This window comes from Sinocyclocheilus grahami, unplaced genomic scaffold (assembly GCF_001515645.1).
Source record: "Sinocyclocheilus grahami isolate Dianchi unplaced genomic scaffold, SAMN03320097.WGS_v1.1 scaffold877.1, whole genome shotgun sequence".
Classification (NCBI taxonomy): Eukaryota; Metazoa; Chordata; class Actinopteri; order Cypriniformes; family Cyprinidae; genus Sinocyclocheilus; species Sinocyclocheilus grahami.
Window position 1 is genome coordinate 82,353 of NW_015506056.1, and position 18,205 is coordinate 100,557.

Below are 18,205 nucleotides of genomic sequence, written 5' to 3' on the forward strand. Positions count from 1 at the left end.
TTAAAATCACCTTTTAGTTTCATGACCTCACACACAAAACAAAGTCAAATATGTAAAACCTAAAACTGTCAACCCTGTTACCTTTCTTTAACCCTCAAAACATCGCATTTAAATTCTCGTTCTAAAAGCACCTTTTAGTTTCATGACCTCAAGCACCAAACTTGTAAAGTCAAATTCATAAAACATAAAACTGTCAACCCTGTTACCTTCCTTTAACCCTCAAAACATCACATTTAAATTCTCATTCTAAAAGCCCATTTTAGTTTCATGACTTCAAGCACCAAACGTAAAGTCAAATAGATCAAACTTAACTGTAACATAACCTAACATAACATAAACTGTCAACCCTGTTAACTTCCTAAAGGAATAATTATACCACAACAAGTATTAAAATTTATTAATTTAGCTTGATATGGCAAAATTCCATTTCTGTATCTGATAGAATTTAATATCTCACACAAAATGTACTTTAAAAATCAAGTCAAGTCCCCTTTGTTTATATAGCACTTTTAACAATACAGATTGTGTCAAAGCAACTGAACCGCATTAATTAGGAAAATAGTGTGTCAATAATGCAAGATGACAATAGTAAACACTCATTTTTCAGTTAAAGACAGTTCATCATTCAATTCAGTGATGTCATCATCCAGCTCAGTTCAGTTTAAATACACTCTAAAAAATGCTGGGTTTTTTCAACCCAACTTTGGGTCAAATATGGACTAACCCAACTTTTGAGTTAAAATTTGAATGTAAAAATTTAACCCAATGGTTGGGTTAGTCCATATTTGACCCAAAGTTGGGTTGAAACAAGTCAACGATATCACTGGAAATGAAAATCACCTCACAAACTTTAAAAAGTACCCGTTTGCCCAGCAGAAGTTAGATCATCAAGGCCTACAGAGATATATGGAGTAATGATGGATGTGGGCCCGTGGTTTTCTGTCACAGTGACGGCTGGAGATACGAGGCACGTGTGAAGCCACCTCTGGACTGACGGTGGCTGGAGCAGGTGGCAGAAGGCAGGGGGTGATTGAACATCTGCCCCGACCGAGACTTTGCTAATGAAACATGCCGTTATGAGATTGACTAAGTGGTTAGGCAGACAGAATGGCAAACAGAAGACCACAAAAATGAGATTCATCTTCTAAAAAGTTCCTATACAGTATATAGTTAGATATCTTACGATGAAGGCTTCTTTTGATTCATAGCACGTAAAAGCAGTTTGAAAGAAGTGAAGAAAGAGAAGTGTTGATTATGTGGAAATGTGTGTGTTCAGAGTGTTTGTTTTGCATCAACATGTACGATCATGTTTATGACACGCCTTGGAGCCCCTAGCGTAAAATTTTTTGAGGTTGTAGTCACACCTCAAGAAGATTTCATATCTTCAGGGCATCAGTGTGGCACTTCATGCATAGCTGTATGTAGGTGTGTTTTCAGTTTAATTTGTGAGGTTCCTTTTCAGTTAGGATTCTATTTTACAAGGTACACGTTACAAAAAAGTGTCTCACTGAGATTGTGGATGTACAGTATTCAGTTCGAGACCTTGCATTTCCAGCCGGCAGGTTGAGCTAACCCTGGTCAAAGAAAGAGCTGAGACTTTGTTTATGTCCTTAACCACTCAGAAATTCACAGACAAGACCTCGCTTACACAAAAACTCGCACCTTCAATCTCGACACACTCCCACTTCCCTAGACCAGCGCATATCTGATGACATTCAAGGTAACCGTAAAACTCGGAACATTGTGCAAGCATGCAGTTACTGAAAGAAAGAAGCACATTGTGAGCGGCGAGCAACTGTGTAATCATGAGCAAGAATTACACCATCTGTACTTTATGTTCACAGACTTCAGAAACTGATAGACACCCGTCCTTTCGTTTGTAACTCTCTATTTGATTAAATATTAAATTTAAGAAACCAGTATGTTTTTAGATGTCTACCATCTACATTGGCAGCTGTTTAGTAGATCAGTTTTTATCCATACTTTCCGATGAAAAACTTTTCAAAATAAATGGATATTAAAAAGTTTACTGGACTTTTTAAAAACAAGATTTGGGGTTAAAATGTACATGTATGGATATACACAGTTTACCATTACTGAATTGAATTTTCAACACTTCACAATTTTAAACACCTTTTGTCTGAAGTAGTTTATTTTAATTCAGTAAACATCAACCTTTTTTATGAAAGTAGCTTTTTTATTGATATTGGTATTAAAATGTATTAAATTATAAATCATGCACTATGGTAAAAGCGTTTTGATGCCATATCCAGTGCTGGGTAGTAACTTTTTACTTGTAATCTGGATAAAAAATTTAGTACTTGTAATTAGATTATAATACATTTTAAAATGCTTATAATCAGATTACAGTTACTTTTATGGATTACATGATTACAAATTGGCAGATTGAACAATGGCAGTAAATTATTCATAATTGATTGATTATCCCTAATCGTTCTTTTTTCGTTTTTAAATTATTCTTTCTAAAAAACTTGTTTGTCATATAATTTAGCATTGAATATTCACAATATAGAAAGGCCATGTAATTAATTTGCGATACATGCTTCTGAATTTGGGGACAAAAACACCTCTCGTTAAATTATACCATTTATGAGACAAATTATTAATCAATAATCATGTCCTTGTAATCATAATTTGTGTGAAAAAGAAACTTGACTTCACCTGGAAACTGAAATGTAGGCAGATTCATATATTTCCAGTCAGCCTGGATTGCCATTTTAAACCATGTCTTCAACAATTCTAAAGTAATGTTCTAAATGCTAAATGCCACTTCAGATGCAGCTTCTGTGTTGATTTAATTTGCTTGGTAACAGCCCAAATGTCTTATAATTCTAATTCCCTGATTAAATGTAAGAATTTCACTCAAAAGTTAATGGACACTTTTAGAAAAAATGGCTTTATAAAGGTAAAAATGCCCATAAAATGCAAAAATCAGTTTAAACTTATTGGAAAAGATTAATTTCTATCAGTATGAACTGACCACCACACAGAATATGAAGAATATTAAAAACATTAGGAGTCAGCTGTCTTCGGCAGTCCTTAAGGTACCAGCACAATAACACACTCAGCAAAAGATTGTCTAATTATCGTTATCGATAAAATCCCATAAAATATCGAGATATCATTTTTTTGTCAATATCGCACACCCCTAGTAAGAACGTGTTTATATCATCTGCTGATATAAAAGAGTCTGACTAGTAAAAAAAAATGTTGTCAACATATAAAATCCACACGATTCCAGATACTCCTGGTACACAAAGTGATGATGTGTGTTTAGAATATTGTAAATGACTGTATTTTATTTCTTTCTTTATTGAACTGTTCTATACTATGTTAAGTTATTATGCTGCATCCGTTATGGAAGTTTGTTTTTGTGTTTTTCTTTGGTTTATATGTTGTACTAGAAAGGTGAGAACATGCTTTGAGTGCCATCAAAATAGCTCAAGTCGAAGTGCTGCTTCTTAATTGTCATCGCTGGACTCTGTGTCCAATTAACCATGTGACAATTTGCCAAAAAAAAGAGCTGTTTTTTTTCAAGAGCACTGCACTGCACCAGTAGAGCTTCAGTTGTTTTCCACTGACTGCTCAGGCACATCTAATGTCCCACCTGCTCTTATCAGGTAACAGAGGACAGATTAGACCTTAATGAGTTTAATTGAAGTGTTGTGTGAAGATGCTGAGGATGTCACAGCTAATTATGATCCTCAGTGCTCTAGAGAGCAGCACAGGACTAAGACAACAACATCTACCTCCATCCTCATTCTTCTCTTCTCTTCTATGATTTTATCTCTAGATATTGTCTCTTTTATTCTTCTCTTTTCTCATCTTGTCCTCTCCTCTTCAATCTTAAAAGTAAAGGTTCTTTATTGGCATCAATAGTTCCACAAAGAACCTTTACCAACCATGGAACCTTGTCATTCCAGCAGAAAAAGGTTCTTTAGATTATTAAGATGTTCTTCACACTAAGAAAAAAGTGGTTCTTTTAAGAACTGTTCACTGAAAGGTTCTTTGGGAAACCAAAACTGGTTCTTCTATGCCATCACTCTGAAAACCCCCTTTTGGAACCTTTATTTTGACGTGTTCTCTCACATTGTCTAATCTCATGTCTCTTCTCTTCTCCAATTTCAGCTCTTTTCTCTTGTCCTCTCTCATCTTGTGTTGTGTCTTCTACTCTTCTCTTGTCTTTATCTTGTGTTTGGCTCATCTCTTCTTTCTTTTCTCTTTTCTCATCTCATCTCAGTTTGTCTCCTCTCCTCTGTTCTTGTCTCTTCTCTCATCTTGTCTCATCTTCTTGTTTCAGTTTCTTTTCTCTTATCCTCTCTTATTTTGTATCAAATCCTCTTCTCTGTTTTTTCTCTTTCTCTTGTCTTTACCTCTTCTTCTTTTTGTCTCCTCATTTTGTCCCCTCCTTTGTCTCTTCTCATCTTATCTTAGTTTGTCTCCTCTCCTGTCTCATCTTGTCATCTTCTCTCTTCTCTTCATCTCATTTTGTTTTCACTGCTCATCTTGTCTTAGTTTGTCTTTTCTTTTATCGTCTCTCATCTCGTTTTGTCTCCTCTCCTATGTTCTTAGTTTTTTTCATCTTCTTTACTCGTCCTCTTTTACTGTTGTTCTCTGTCTTATCTCATCTCATCTCCTCGGTTCTTCTTCTCTTGACTCTTCTTCTGTCATCTGTTTGTTTCTTCTTTTCCTTTCTCTTCTTTTATCTTGTCTCATCACTCTTTTTTGTCTCCTCTCTTCTCCTCTCCACTTGTCTCAATTTGTCTCTTGCCTTCTGGTCTTATCTTGTCTTTTTTCATCTCCTCTCCTCCTCTTTTCTTATCATATCATCTTAATTTGTTTTCTTCTTTTCTTTTCTCTTCATCTTGTCTCATCACTCTTTTATTGTCTCCTCTCTTCTCCTCTCCACTTGTCATGTCTCAGTTTGTCTGTTTTTCTCTCTCATCTGGTCATATCTTCTCATCTCATCTCCTCTCATCTTTTATTGTATCTTTATTTTTTTCAGCTCATCTCATCATCTATTTTCTCTAGTTTCTGCCTTTCTTCTTGTCTCATCTTGTATTCTTGTCTCCTTCACTCATATTGTCCTTTCCTCTCATCTTGTCTCAGTCCTTTCTCTCTCTTCTCTCCTCTTCTGGTACTTAGTAAGTTGATCCTATCATATTTATTCGCAGAACTCATATCATAATGTAATAAGCAATGGCAGTACATTCCATCACAGTTGTTTAGATTTGGCACCAAGCTCAGAGATCTGAATATTGGCTAATGTCTTCTAAAAGCAGAAGAGAGAAAGAATAAAGAGTCCTGGGCTGTTTATGCAGTGCACCCCTGGGGGTGTTGGTTTGTTTCCCCTTGGAGCTGTCAGCATCTGAGGCAGTGATCGCTCAAAATCGGTGCCATCAGCCCGTCTGGCCAGGTGGCTCCGCAGGCTCCAGGATTCTCTGTGAGTATGTGTGTGTGCACTCATGCACATATGTTTGTCTGCCTGGCTTTTTTTGTCACACTGTGGGGGGTCTGAAGTCTGTCCGTCATGCAGAGCCCCATCCGTTGCACAGCGGTCTTTAACCTGGCTGCAGTTCACACTGCCCCCGTGAGCAGAGGTCACGTGAGGTCATCCCAGTAGAGGACGGCAGTAAATTGTTGAAAGTCTGAAACAAAGCCCTGATGGTCAGCGGAGACCCTGCTGGAGCAACAGAAGAGGATCACACTGGGTAGCGCATCTCAGCGCCTTATGTGTAGCCCTGCATTGATTCTGTTCCTGTAGAAGCACCACATTTCCAGAGATATTAAATATGAATTGGCAAAATTATATTTATCCCCTATGTTTGGAATGCTTTTATACTAACACTTTTGTTGCACACCCTTGTTCATTGACACCAGAGTTTGGTTAGTTTGGATGATAATCTCTATTTTCCGAACTTGGTTGTGGACCAGAGTTTGCTACTGATATGAATGAAACTGCAACGTCCTTTAGAACAGTTATATTTATGGCAAATGTGTGAAATGTGCCATTTTGTGTTGACAGTCAGTCAGTCAGTCATTTTATATTTTGTTCTATCTATTGCTGTTATGGAATTATTAGTAGAGATTGTCATGTGATCTCAACATGGCTGCCCCATGACCTACTGCTGGTAAAAATAACCTTTTTTTAGGTCGCTGTTATGATTTTTCCTCTCATGTGACTGCACATCATTAAAATGTTTAAAATACATCTAATTGTCAATTTGTAAGATGATGTATTTATAGTTTCCTTTGATACACTGTAAAAAATGGTAACCTAAAAATGGTGACAGTTAAATAACCAAGTTTTATTCAAGTCAAAAATATTATTTAATATAGCTAAATCAACCTAAATACATTAATTTATACAAACAAATTTTAATATGGGTTAAATCAGGCAGAAATATATATTTAACGTAACAATTGCAGGTTACCACTTTTTGCAGTGTACTCTGTATCTCTGTAACACATTTCACTCTTATTCAAATCAGTTTTGCAGACTTCCACTTTTTCATCTAGATTCTGAATGCAGATACTGCATGGACCTACTTATAAACAAGCTCTGAAGTTATTTGTAGACTTTTTAGTATTACAGTCTTTTTTTTATGGCATAAATTCTTATCAAATTTTCCATTATTGTCGGAATAAACAAACACGAATGAATTCTGTCGAGATTTTGTGTGGGCCTGGTTATGATTAAGCCTCTGGCTTATTTCTTTGGGTTGTTTTGAAGCTTTTTAACTTCTAGTGTGAGTGGTTATAGTGAGTTATCCCATTGATTTAAGACAGTAATGGGGCAATCCCAATACATTTCAAGCTTGTTAATTCTCCTATTTTCCTCTTTCTCTTATTATCCCTCTCTCAGCATCTTCGTGTTGGAGAGAGAGAATCTGTGTTTCTTTCAGTCAAGTTTTTGCAGTATTCATATCACAAAAACATGTCATCAAGCCAAGACATCCAGTATATTGTATTCCTCTGTCATCCTCTCATATAAAGCAAACAAACCCGAGGGGAAATTTATTGGTTGTCAAAACACTATCTAATGTATTTATTCATTTATTTGTCTGTTTTATTATTTAACTCGTATCCCATAGGAGTCGGGATATAGACACTACGGTTTCCTCTGGAACGATTTTCTTTTTTTTCTGGACATAGTAGAGGAAGCATCTAAAGACACAATCTTGAAATGATTTATTGATTGTTGTCAGGAATTTGGAAACGCGGTGGATGCAGGACTGTTATTATTTTGTCACTGATGTTGTGTGGTGGTGAGAATGTTCAAGCGCACTGTTTAACTACGTCATATCAGTAGCCGTTATATGGAGTAAAGGGTTAATGGAGGGCCCATGAGAATGAAAATACACACAAGCTCAAGTTTTACTAGTCGTTTCCTTTCACTGCATGACTGTCTATGACTACAACTATAGCAGTTTTCAGAATATGTTGTGTATGCTCAGTATGCATGTTTCTCTGTATATCGTTTCTTCAGAAAATGTGCTTCCATATTTGGAATTATTTGCACATTTTTTGATAGAAATTGCATTGAGGTGCTTAAAAATTATTGGGATCACATATATGCTCATGCATTAACCAGCTAGGCCTTGCATTAACCCTGGCCCTCAAATAAACCAGCTTGCTTCTTTTGACAGTGGTCCAAACAAACCCTCTGTCATCTCCCATGCTCCCACTCAGAACAGAACTTGAGTTGCTGCAAAGAAATAGAGCACTTTAAAATTTACATATGACCTTTGAATATAGCGATAACTGTAGAATCCACGTATTGCATCGCTGCGTGAAAGGCCTCAGGCAAGACAACTCAGGTGTGAAAAGAGACTGAATGGAGTCAGGGCCTTTTGAAGGATTCAGTGTTGTGGATTCTCTTGTGTGGAAATCTCCTCTCGTGAAGTTAGTTATCTTGTGAGTTGTGACAGGGAATGGAAGAAGCAGATGGATATCTGAATTTTAAATTCATCATTCACATCTGTTACTCTTCATCTAAAGCTAGCCTATAAAATGTGCACCAGGTAACATTTTCAGGTAAGTGTAGTTTTGTGCAGTGGTGCCTCCACACCAATAGGTGTCAGTATAAAGTCCACAGTCGTGTGGTTTCTTAATGATCTACAACAAAATACCCTGCGTCTCAATGTTCATACTATCCATCCTAAATAGTATGTGAGATTAGAATAAGTGTCTCCCAAAGCATAGTATGTTGAAAAGAGTATGCCAAAAGTCCCTGGATGGTCTACTATTTCAGGTCGATTTTTGAAGTGTGGATCCGTGCACACTCTAATAGCTAATATTGCCCACAATCCATTGCGCTATGGTGAAGGATTCTGTCCAGAACTACAAACACGAATAAAACGCGTAAAAAAACTACAAACATAGCGGATGTGCGCGACCGGCGGTTAGAGACTTAGAAAAAGCGGTTCGAGTTACTAAAATTAAACATTTAATCTGGTAAAAATATATATTTATTTAATGTTATCTGTGTTATATTTCATCTGCAACAGCAATGTGAACTTTTATAAACATCTGTTTGGTCGTTAACTTTTAAATGCATCATTATGCATAAAATATGAAAGCATGAAAGACCCGCGACTGGCAGATCAATGTGCTACTTCTTTTCTCTCCAATACGGTAGGGAGTTAAATGAAATGCAATGTGGAGGATGTTAACTGTGACAAGATGATTGACAGGCCAGTTTACAGTGACAGGGTGCGTGTATCTATGCGACAGAGCATCAGTTAAAGACGCAGTTGTGTGACGTGATAGTATGTCACAAAGCTTGCCTACTCTTCTACTACACACTCAAAACAAAGTGTGTACTTTTTCATTCTTTAAGGGCGTAGTATAAGTAGGCACATTGAGACGCAGCAATAGATATAGCTTTGGTGATAACTAAGTGAATATTTAATTAATACATTTACAAAAATCTGATGAGGGTATCTCCGTAGACAAGATGTCACATGATCATTGGATTTGGACGTGCATATGCTACTTTCGGAGGCAGCATTTTTCAGCTTTTGGACACAGCCAAGTGGTCAGGGTTTAGCAGAGTACCATGGTCCAGTTAGCCCCTGTTGGTCAATGGTGTAACTATACTATTGTACTGCCAAAACAGCATTTCTGCATTGATGGCCTTTCAAAAGTCACTGTATTATGACAAAACAACAACTACCATCTTGACTTTTAATACCCATGACATTGAGCATACTTTGTGAGTTTGTGTTCCTGTAATTTGATTCTCTTGGCTGAAACTTTTTTTCTCGTATGCTTGAACGAACAGTTCTTGTGTGCATTTCCACAGAAGTCTGTCTATGGTACTACCTGTGCCATTAATGAGTCCGCATTTAGACTAATGCAAATCTGACAGACGCATCAGTCAGGGGATGTAATCTTAATAATAACTGACCCACAGACTTTAGATGATATTTCAGAGCTGCATTCAAATGCCTGTAAATGCGATTATGTGTATATTTTCAAGAGTTTTGTGTGATTTGCTCTTCTCTGTCTACTGAGAACAGAAAGAGATTAATCTTATCTTGTAACTATGTATGATTAAGTATATAATCGTCTTTATGCTTGGTTTATGTCATTTCATTTCCTTGACAATATATTTATTTACTTGCAATTTATCAATTATGGGCTAAACTGTTTCTATAGCAGTAACTGCATATCTCATTGGAAGACAGGAGTGGGTTTGTGTGATAAAGCATTAGAGTGCCACCTAATGGCATGACAGGCAGATCACAGACACACTTTGTTGTTGTCAAGTATTAGTGCAACATGTTCTTAGTTAATGTGATTCTGTTGTTGCTCTGATAGAACACTTGTGTGACCGACTTAATTCACTAAAAAACACTAAAAAGTCAGTTCTGAGAAAGGCTTTGTATTATGTGTTAACCATTGTTCAGTAGTTTGGGGTAATTGACAGCTCTGGTAATTTTACAGTTTACGTAACTGACTTTTTGATCTTATTTAAATATGCTAATACAATGCCAGTAACCATTTGTTTTCCATAGGAGGGGAAGAAGAAATTTGACAAGGAGGCGGAAAAGTACTACTCCTCACTGGAAAAACATCTCAACCTGTCGTCCAGAAAAAAAGAATCAGCTCTCCAAGAGGTGAATCATTCAACAAATAAGGCTAAGATTTGCATTTTCCGAAGGAAATACCAACGCTTACATGGCATCAAAAGAATAATAGGGAACTCAGGTTTAGGTTTTAGTCTTAGTTCTGAGGCAGTGCTGTATTAGAAGTGTCTTTCCATCATGACTACTATCTGCGGTGCACAAGACCAGTGGTTCCCAACCCTGGTCCTAGAGGCACCCCAACACTGCACGGTTTTGTATGTCTCCTTAATCAAACACACCTGATTCAGGTCATCTGCTCATTAGTAGAGATTTCAAGACCTGAAATTGGTGTTTCAGAGAAAGGAGACATGCAAAATGTGCAGTGTTGGGGTGCCTCCAGGACCAGGGTTGGGAACCACTGCACTAGACTCACAAAAAATCAACAAAGAAGTTTAAATGGTTAGATATATGCAAGAAAGACAACCAATCACAATTCTGTTTAATGTTCTCGAAAACAGCGACAAATAGCGCTTGCAAGACTGAAATTATGTATACATTACAATAATATTGTCTTTTTTTGATGCCAACATTGGTGGTGATGTAATTATTTAAAGGGATAGTTCATTTAAAAATGTATTCACCCTCATGCCATTCCAAACCTGTGTGACTTGTTTTCTTTTGTTAAACATAAAAGGAGAATTTGAATAATGTATATTCTGCTCTTTCCGTGAAATTGTAATGAATGGGAACCAATGAATAATAACACACAAGACATGTGAACTACTTTTATAGTCCTTAGTGTTCTTTTTGCAACTTGAAAGCTTGAATTTTTCCTTTTGTGTTTTACAGAAGAAAGAAAGACATATGGGTTTGGAACAACAGGGGGATGAGTAAATAATGATAACATTTCCATTTTTGGATGACTAATCCTTTTAAAAACAAGCGTTTAAAAGCTTCAGTTCCTGTTCTTTTTTCTTTCGTGCTGTTCAGTTGCGTTTGTTTAGCTTGTTGTTACACAGATTCTCACAAAGCTGAGCCAGAAATTCTCACATGTATCCATTAACCAAAGCCCAAAATGAGCAAACAAGCCTGGCAGCCATAACTTTCTCTCCGTCTCTAGGGTAACAGCGCTCTTTGTTCGTTTGCAGGCTGACGCTCAGATTGATAAGGAAAGGCAACTCTTTCATGACGCCTCTCTAGAATACGTCTTCAAAATCCAGGAGGTTCAAGAGAAGAAGAAATTTGAATTTGTCGAGCCGGTAAGATCTTTGTGATGCATGAAATGTCCTCTTATATTCAGACACAAATACACACTCTTACGCACACAACCGCAAAACATATAGTCAAATGTGTATCCTGCAAAATAAATCAGATGCCCATCATGCAGTGTGCTGCAATGAGAATCAAGCCATCTGGTCAGTAATGGTTTTGTAGCCAACAGGTAGTAGCTGGACAGTTTATGACCACTGGAATCGTAATCTCACTGTCTTATCATGCCAAATTACAAACCTCAGCTCTCATTTCCTGTCCCACAATACCCCTGAGCTATTAAGGGTACAGTTTACCCAGAAAATTCACCATCATTTGGTTCCAAACCTGTATGACTTTCTTTATCTGTGGAAGACAAGGTATTTTGAAGAATGTTGCTAACCAAACAGTTTTGGTTGCCATTGAATTCCATTGAATGGACAAATAAACACTGAGACATTTCTTAAAATATCTTCCACAGAAGAAAGAATGTGAGTGAATGAAGACAGAATGATGACTTTTCATTTTTGGGTGAACATAACATGGTCAGCACTGGTCAGTAAAAAAATATCAATTTAAATGCAATCCAATAGGAAATGAAAATCTCACATTATTGCAGAAATTGAAGCAAAATCGATCCTTCCTCTTAAAGTAAAACAATAACTGAACGTTTTCTGCAGTTAAACATAGTTTGAGAGGAAGACCTCTTACTGTTCTTTTTTTTCAGCCCTTTTCATGTTTAGCATCTAAATCTCCACTCAGCAGACAGATCGCGTGATATACACAACAGCTGGACCTCACATATTACAACAGTGGACAGAATTTGCATGACTCGTTTCTGCACTGAGCATATTTATATGCATAAGTGTGAGCGGTAAAGTGAGCTAGAGCATCCAGTGTTTATCCCCTGGCATGGGAAAAAACGATGCTGTTAATCTCCCAGAAGCACCGCAGTCTGGTCTGCTCTTGAGTTTCAGGGTGTGACATCAGCATCTTTGAAGTCTTCTGCTAAAGTCACTATCAGAAAGTCAAATCTTTGCACAGGCCTCGAGTATAAGAGAGCTGGGATAACTGTAATGATTAATAGATGGAACATTAGTCTTAACTTAATGCACTCACCGTACACTGAAGAAAATGGCTTTGAACCAGTTTTCACTCAGAAATTGCTATTAAATGTCACAACTAATTTCAAAAAATATCAAGTAACACATTGATTTAAGCGTGAAATTTTGAAATAGAAGGACTGGTATTTTCTTGTAAAACATGTGCCAGAAACTATTTTTACGTACAGCTTTGAAAAATTATTCTTTACAGTGTGTGCATCAGGTCTGTGCAACAACAATTTTTTCAATTATTAAATGATTAATTTAGTATATTAACTAAATGTCTTTTTAGTCATTTGAGGTTGTAGGGTTCTAATTTCTTTCTCAAAAATCAGTGTTGGGGGTAACGCATTACAAGTAACGCGAGTTACATAATCAGATTACTTTTTTCAAGTAACTAGTAAAGTAACGCATTACTTTTTTAATTTACAAGAAAATATCTGAGTTACTTTTTCAAAAAAGTAACTCCAGTTACTTTGTTTTCCCATTTATTGACTGACAAGTCTCCTGTCCCCATATTGGGAGAAATCGGAAGCACAGAGGAGTTGTGTGCGCTGTGTGAACATGATGTTACTGTAGTTCTAGACTAAATGTGAATGTGCATTAATTCATCCCACTCACAAAAAACAGATTTAGTATTCATCAAAATGAATTAAAACAGAATATGACGCAAACCTGCAATAATTAAATATGTTAAATAACACAAATGTATCTAATCCCATTTTATTAACCAGTGTCTTTGCTGCTGACCTTTGAAGATCCAGTTCAACCATACTAATAAGCAAAAATGACTTTAGATAAACTAACAATTGTGATTCATTGTTTTTTTTTATTACTGAAGAGTGTTGAACCTTCTCCTGCATTCTACTGTACAGACGTGAATTTACTTTTCCTTCAGCCTGAGGTTTATTCATTACACTTTTTGGTGTTAAGGGCTTTTACATTTGCTATAAATAGAACTTCTTATGTTAAAAGCAATCAAGCCCTGCTCATATTTAAAAAGTAACGCGAAAGTAACGCAAAAGTAATGTAACGCATTACTTTCCATAAAAAGTAACTAAGTAACATAATTAGTTACTTTTTTAGGGAGTAACGCAATATTGTAATGCATTACTTGTAAAAGTAACTTTCCCCAACACTGAAAATCAAATCGTATCATTTCTCCTCTTCCCTAAGTCTGACTTGTACTGACACCTAGTGGTGTGGATGCAGAAACATGCAAAAGTGAACATTTTCAGTTACCAATGCTACTGAATTAATTTATATTTGTGAGCAAAAATATCCAATAATATAAATATTTACAGAGATAAAGCAAGTAGTGTTTGTCTTGTCATGTGATCTCAACATGGCTGCCCCCATGAGGCGACCCTCTCCATGTAAAACTAAACATGGGGTTTTTATTGGGCACCTGATAACTACAGTCTTCATATCAAGTGAGTGTACATCATTTTCACACATTTCACAAAATTAATATTGATTGATTTATTTCTTAAATTTTAATGAGGAAAAATACTGTTGTAGAGAACATTGCGCTTAACTTTGTGTGCAGGACTTGTCAGGCTTTTGATTGAGCCGTTATGTGAAAACTTCAGAATTTACAAACTGACACAAAACATTGAGAAATCCCTGTTTGCACTGAGAAAGAGGACGAGATGGATATGTTGTGCAACAAGCATATGATGGAAACTTATTTACATCTTGCTGTATTTATATCTCTTTGGGGTTGCAGCTCTTGTCCTTCCTACAGGGTCTGTTCACATTCTACCATGAGGGTTATGAGCTGGCCCACGAATTTGAGCCCTACAAACAACAGCTACAGTTTAACCTGCAGAATGTAAGTATAGAGCCATCCAGCTTCTCTTTCATTTTTTCAATTACTGTAGCCTCCTTTTGACCCAAAAAACGTGTTTTTACTTTTGAAAATATTTATAAAGCCACATGATGTTATGCCTGGCACATATAAAAAAGTTTTGCATCCATTTTGCCCTCTGTTTTCATGCTGTAACCTGCACTGTTTGTCTTTGATCAATATTGGCAATATTGACCACTTCCTGCTGCTCGTCAGCATCTCTGTGTCTGGGTTCTGTGACCTTTAACCTTTGACTGTCACTGTAAACTCAAAGCTGATGTGGTGTCACAAAATGTCAGCTTGTTCTAAAGCACAAAAGACCTGAGCTGCAGCACTATGTCAGCATTGCGGCATATATACGCTGAAATAACGCTGCTGCGAAAGCGTGAGACATTAGCCTTAACAGTATTTCATTACCGCAGGACATGCACCTTTTATATTGTAGGAGTGGCATTGATAATTCACAGTGATGTATTTGCCTGAGATGTAAGTACTCTAGAGGACAAAAGAAGGATATGAAGCCATTTCTTTTCATTTCTTTCCAACAAAGTGTGAAAGACTATTTGAATGCACTTGGTATGTACATAAATGAATATATATATATATATATATATATATATATATATATACATAAATGATAATTCATGGCTAGGTGTGCCTTAAGTAAAGGCTAATGCATATCCATCTGGTACTGCAGCACTATTATTGCACCAGTTGAATCTGAATGGAACAAGAGATAATGAGGCTGCGTTGTTATATGAGATAAAAGAAGTGCCAGCTTCAGATACCAAAAGTTGTCTGTTATACAGCGTTGGTATTGACGTCAGTCATTATCAGGAAACTTTAGATCTTTTAATGTTGTGACTGACCAATCAGAATCAAGTATTCCAGAAAGTCGTTTAAAGGGGTCATATGATGCAATTTAAAATTTTCCTTTCTCTTTGGAGTGTTACAAGCTCTGCTTGGTGCATAAAGAAGATCTGTAAAGTTGCAAAGACTAAAGTCTCAAATCCAAAGAGATATTCTTTATAAAATTTAAGTCAACCACGCCTACCTAAAACGACTCGTTCTAACACGCCCCCACATGTCTACGTCACGATGTGGGAAGATTTGCATAACGCCGCCCAAATGTTCACGCAAAGAAAGAAGGCGTAACTTTTATTCTCGCTGTAGTATTGTTGCTGCCACCATGTCGTGTGTTTGTGTTCTGTTTGTTTCATTGTGAAAGCGAAACTACTTTGTTTGTCCTTCCAAAAGAGGACAATATCCGCTTCGTCATGCCTGGAGCTGATCCGTGCTGGTCGCTGAGGAAATACATCAACTTCGCGCTGTAGATCTCCGGATTGGCTTTCACCGTGGATGAAGCGGAGTCCAGCCCGGGGTCGTTACATGTGGTTGCCGCAAGCCCGCCGGCCGCGCCGTTCTCAAGCCCGCCCGCCTCCGCTCACTCTAGCCCGCCATGTGATACTAATTTGTTTGGTCTTCCAAAAGAGGACACGACTAGAAATCAGTGGTTAAGTTGTATTTACAACACTAGTATGTGGAAAATAATGTGTTTTTTTAACCTTAAACCGCATAAACACATTTCATTACACCAAATACACAAAATAATGTTCTTTTTAGCAACGTCTGTTGTCATATGACCCCTTTAATAAACACCTTGCTGTAGATTATCCCGCTTATACCATAGTCACTTGACAGCATGGAAAGCTACATTGATGTTTGCAGTGCAAAATTTCAAACATCAACATTATCACCTGAGAAGTAAAGTGTAGCTTTTCAGTAGTGAAGATATTTTATTCAATAAAAGTCACAGGGCAGTGTTGACCACAAGTCTTTGTGCACCTGAATGTTTCTTTGTATTCACAATCATCTGTGTGATTGTCTCTTTTTGTCTGATTTTCAAATCCATTTTTGCTTCAAAGTTGATTCACTTCATAGCTGTTTGGTTCATGGCTTATAATTCTGTAATGATGACTTTTGTTTGGATAGAATTAAATGCCTCATGAGTGGCGCTAAAATTTTAGAAGTAATGCTTACACTAAACATAACCGATTGTGTTAACAAGCAAAAAGCATGTAAAAAAAAAAGCAACCACATCATTTTGACTTGCTACTACAAGTCTTTGGAGCTCCTTTATAATGACTTGTGTATAAATCATGCACTATGGTAAAATCATTATCTTTTGCAACAGAGCTCCTCTTTCCTATGCATGTCTGTATGCTGTAAATATCTATTACTATATACTTATTTCAGTCTCATGTCTGGTTTTAAATGTATTTGCGTCTGTCAGATTAAATATAATTGGCTATTTTAAAATGGCAGTTGTTGTTCCTATGATCTGTTTGTGTACATGTGTTTTTATTTGTTGGATGAAGACAAGAAACAACTTTCTGAGCACCAAGCAAGAAGTAGAAAAGCTGATGAACAGAGTTCGATCTGCAGATCAAGACCAGAAGCCCCCAGGCCAGTGGACAATGGAAAGCTACCTTTATGTCCAGGAGAAACGTGAGTGTTACAGTTTTTCAGACACTAAGAATGAGCAAACAGAAGGACAGACAGTCTATGGCCTTCCATACCAGTCACTTTTTTTTTAATATAATGTCTAATTTGGTTTTCATTTTTATCTTCCTTAAGTGACCTCACTTTGGTCTCATCCTGTGTTTTTCCTGTTCCTTCATACTGCAGAGGAAATGCCAGAATTAAATTGCTCTCCACATGTAAACAGTTAGATTACATTCTTAGAATTAGATTATAGAATTTCAGATAAGACAGTGAATGACCTGGTCTAGGAAAGGATAACATTGCCCTCTGGTGGATGGATACACAGTTAGTTAAAAAAATATATTGTATAATATAATTTTAAAACAATAGATTTTAAAATCCAAACATATGAAATGATCCCAGTAAAGAAATAAAAGGTATACATACATATTAAATACACACTTTTTTTAAACATTTGAAATAAATATTCTAAATTATTCTATAAATGTATTAAAAATTAAAATAAATAAAGCTAATTGTAGGTACTTTAACCAATTAAAATAGGAAAACTGAGTTTGTTGTAGTCCATTATTTGCTTGCATACCTATAATGTATTGTGTTATTGTAAATTTATTTTCTTGTTTGTAAAGTACATTTTGTAATATTTGGTCGGGGGGGTATCTTTCAACTGTGCTATTCACAATAGGTATTTAAAAGTATTATATATATATTTATTAGTTAAAATTTTAGAGCATGGGAGCTGCAAATGACAAATGTTTTGCCAAGCAAGAATATCACTTATGCCTTATGCACATCTCGTATGTGTTTCAGGACCTTTGGGTTGCGCATGGACACAACATTATTGTACATACGAAAAAGGCAGCAACACCTTCAGCATGTGCAACACGGAGGCAAAACCCACTGCTAAACAGGTACAAAGATGCTCATGTTTCAGTGATCTGTAGGAAAATAGCTGCTGTTTGCATCAGATCCTCACTATCTGTCTCTCTCTTTTCACAGAATGGTGTCATGTCAAATCCCACAGAGAAGTTCAGACTGAAGTCCTGTATCAGGAGGAAGACTGACTCGATTGATAAGCGCTTCTGTTTTGATATTGAGGTGGTTGAAAGGTGGGTATCTGCACTGACGACACAGTACAGGTGTTTTAAATCTTTAACACTCCCTGAGAAAATGGACATATTGTCATCTGTTATTCACCCTCATGTTGTTATGAACCTGTGTGACTGTGTCTTCCATGGAGCACAAAAGGAGAAATTTTAAAGAATGTCCATGCTTTTTTTACCATGCGTTGTATTTTATATCAGGTTATATATATGTATATATATATATATATATATATATATATATATATATATATATATATATATATATATATATATATATATATATATATTTATATATTTATA

General features: G+C 36.4%; 1 protein-coding gene across 3 annotated transcripts in view; it reads left to right on the plus strand.

The window, feature by feature from the left end:
- LOC107563502 (rho GTPase-activating protein 42) overlaps window positions 1-18,205 on the plus strand; it is a 117,427-nt gene that overhangs the window by 74,938 nt on the left and 24,284 nt on the right. For all 3 annotated transcript variants that reach the window (XM_016248394.1, XM_016248395.1, XM_016248396.1), the window contains exons 5-10: window positions 10,044-10,145; window positions 11,243-11,353; window positions 14,175-14,279; window positions 16,673-16,802; window positions 17,610-17,710; window positions 17,799-17,908. In XM_016248394.1, coding sequence (XP_016103880.1) covers window positions 10,044-10,145; window positions 11,243-11,353; window positions 14,175-14,279; window positions 16,673-16,802; window positions 17,610-17,710; window positions 17,799-17,908 — 659 coding nt within the window. The remainder of the gene's footprint in view (window positions 1-10,043; window positions 10,146-11,242; window positions 11,354-14,174; window positions 14,280-16,672; window positions 16,803-17,609; window positions 17,711-17,798; window positions 17,909-18,205) is intronic.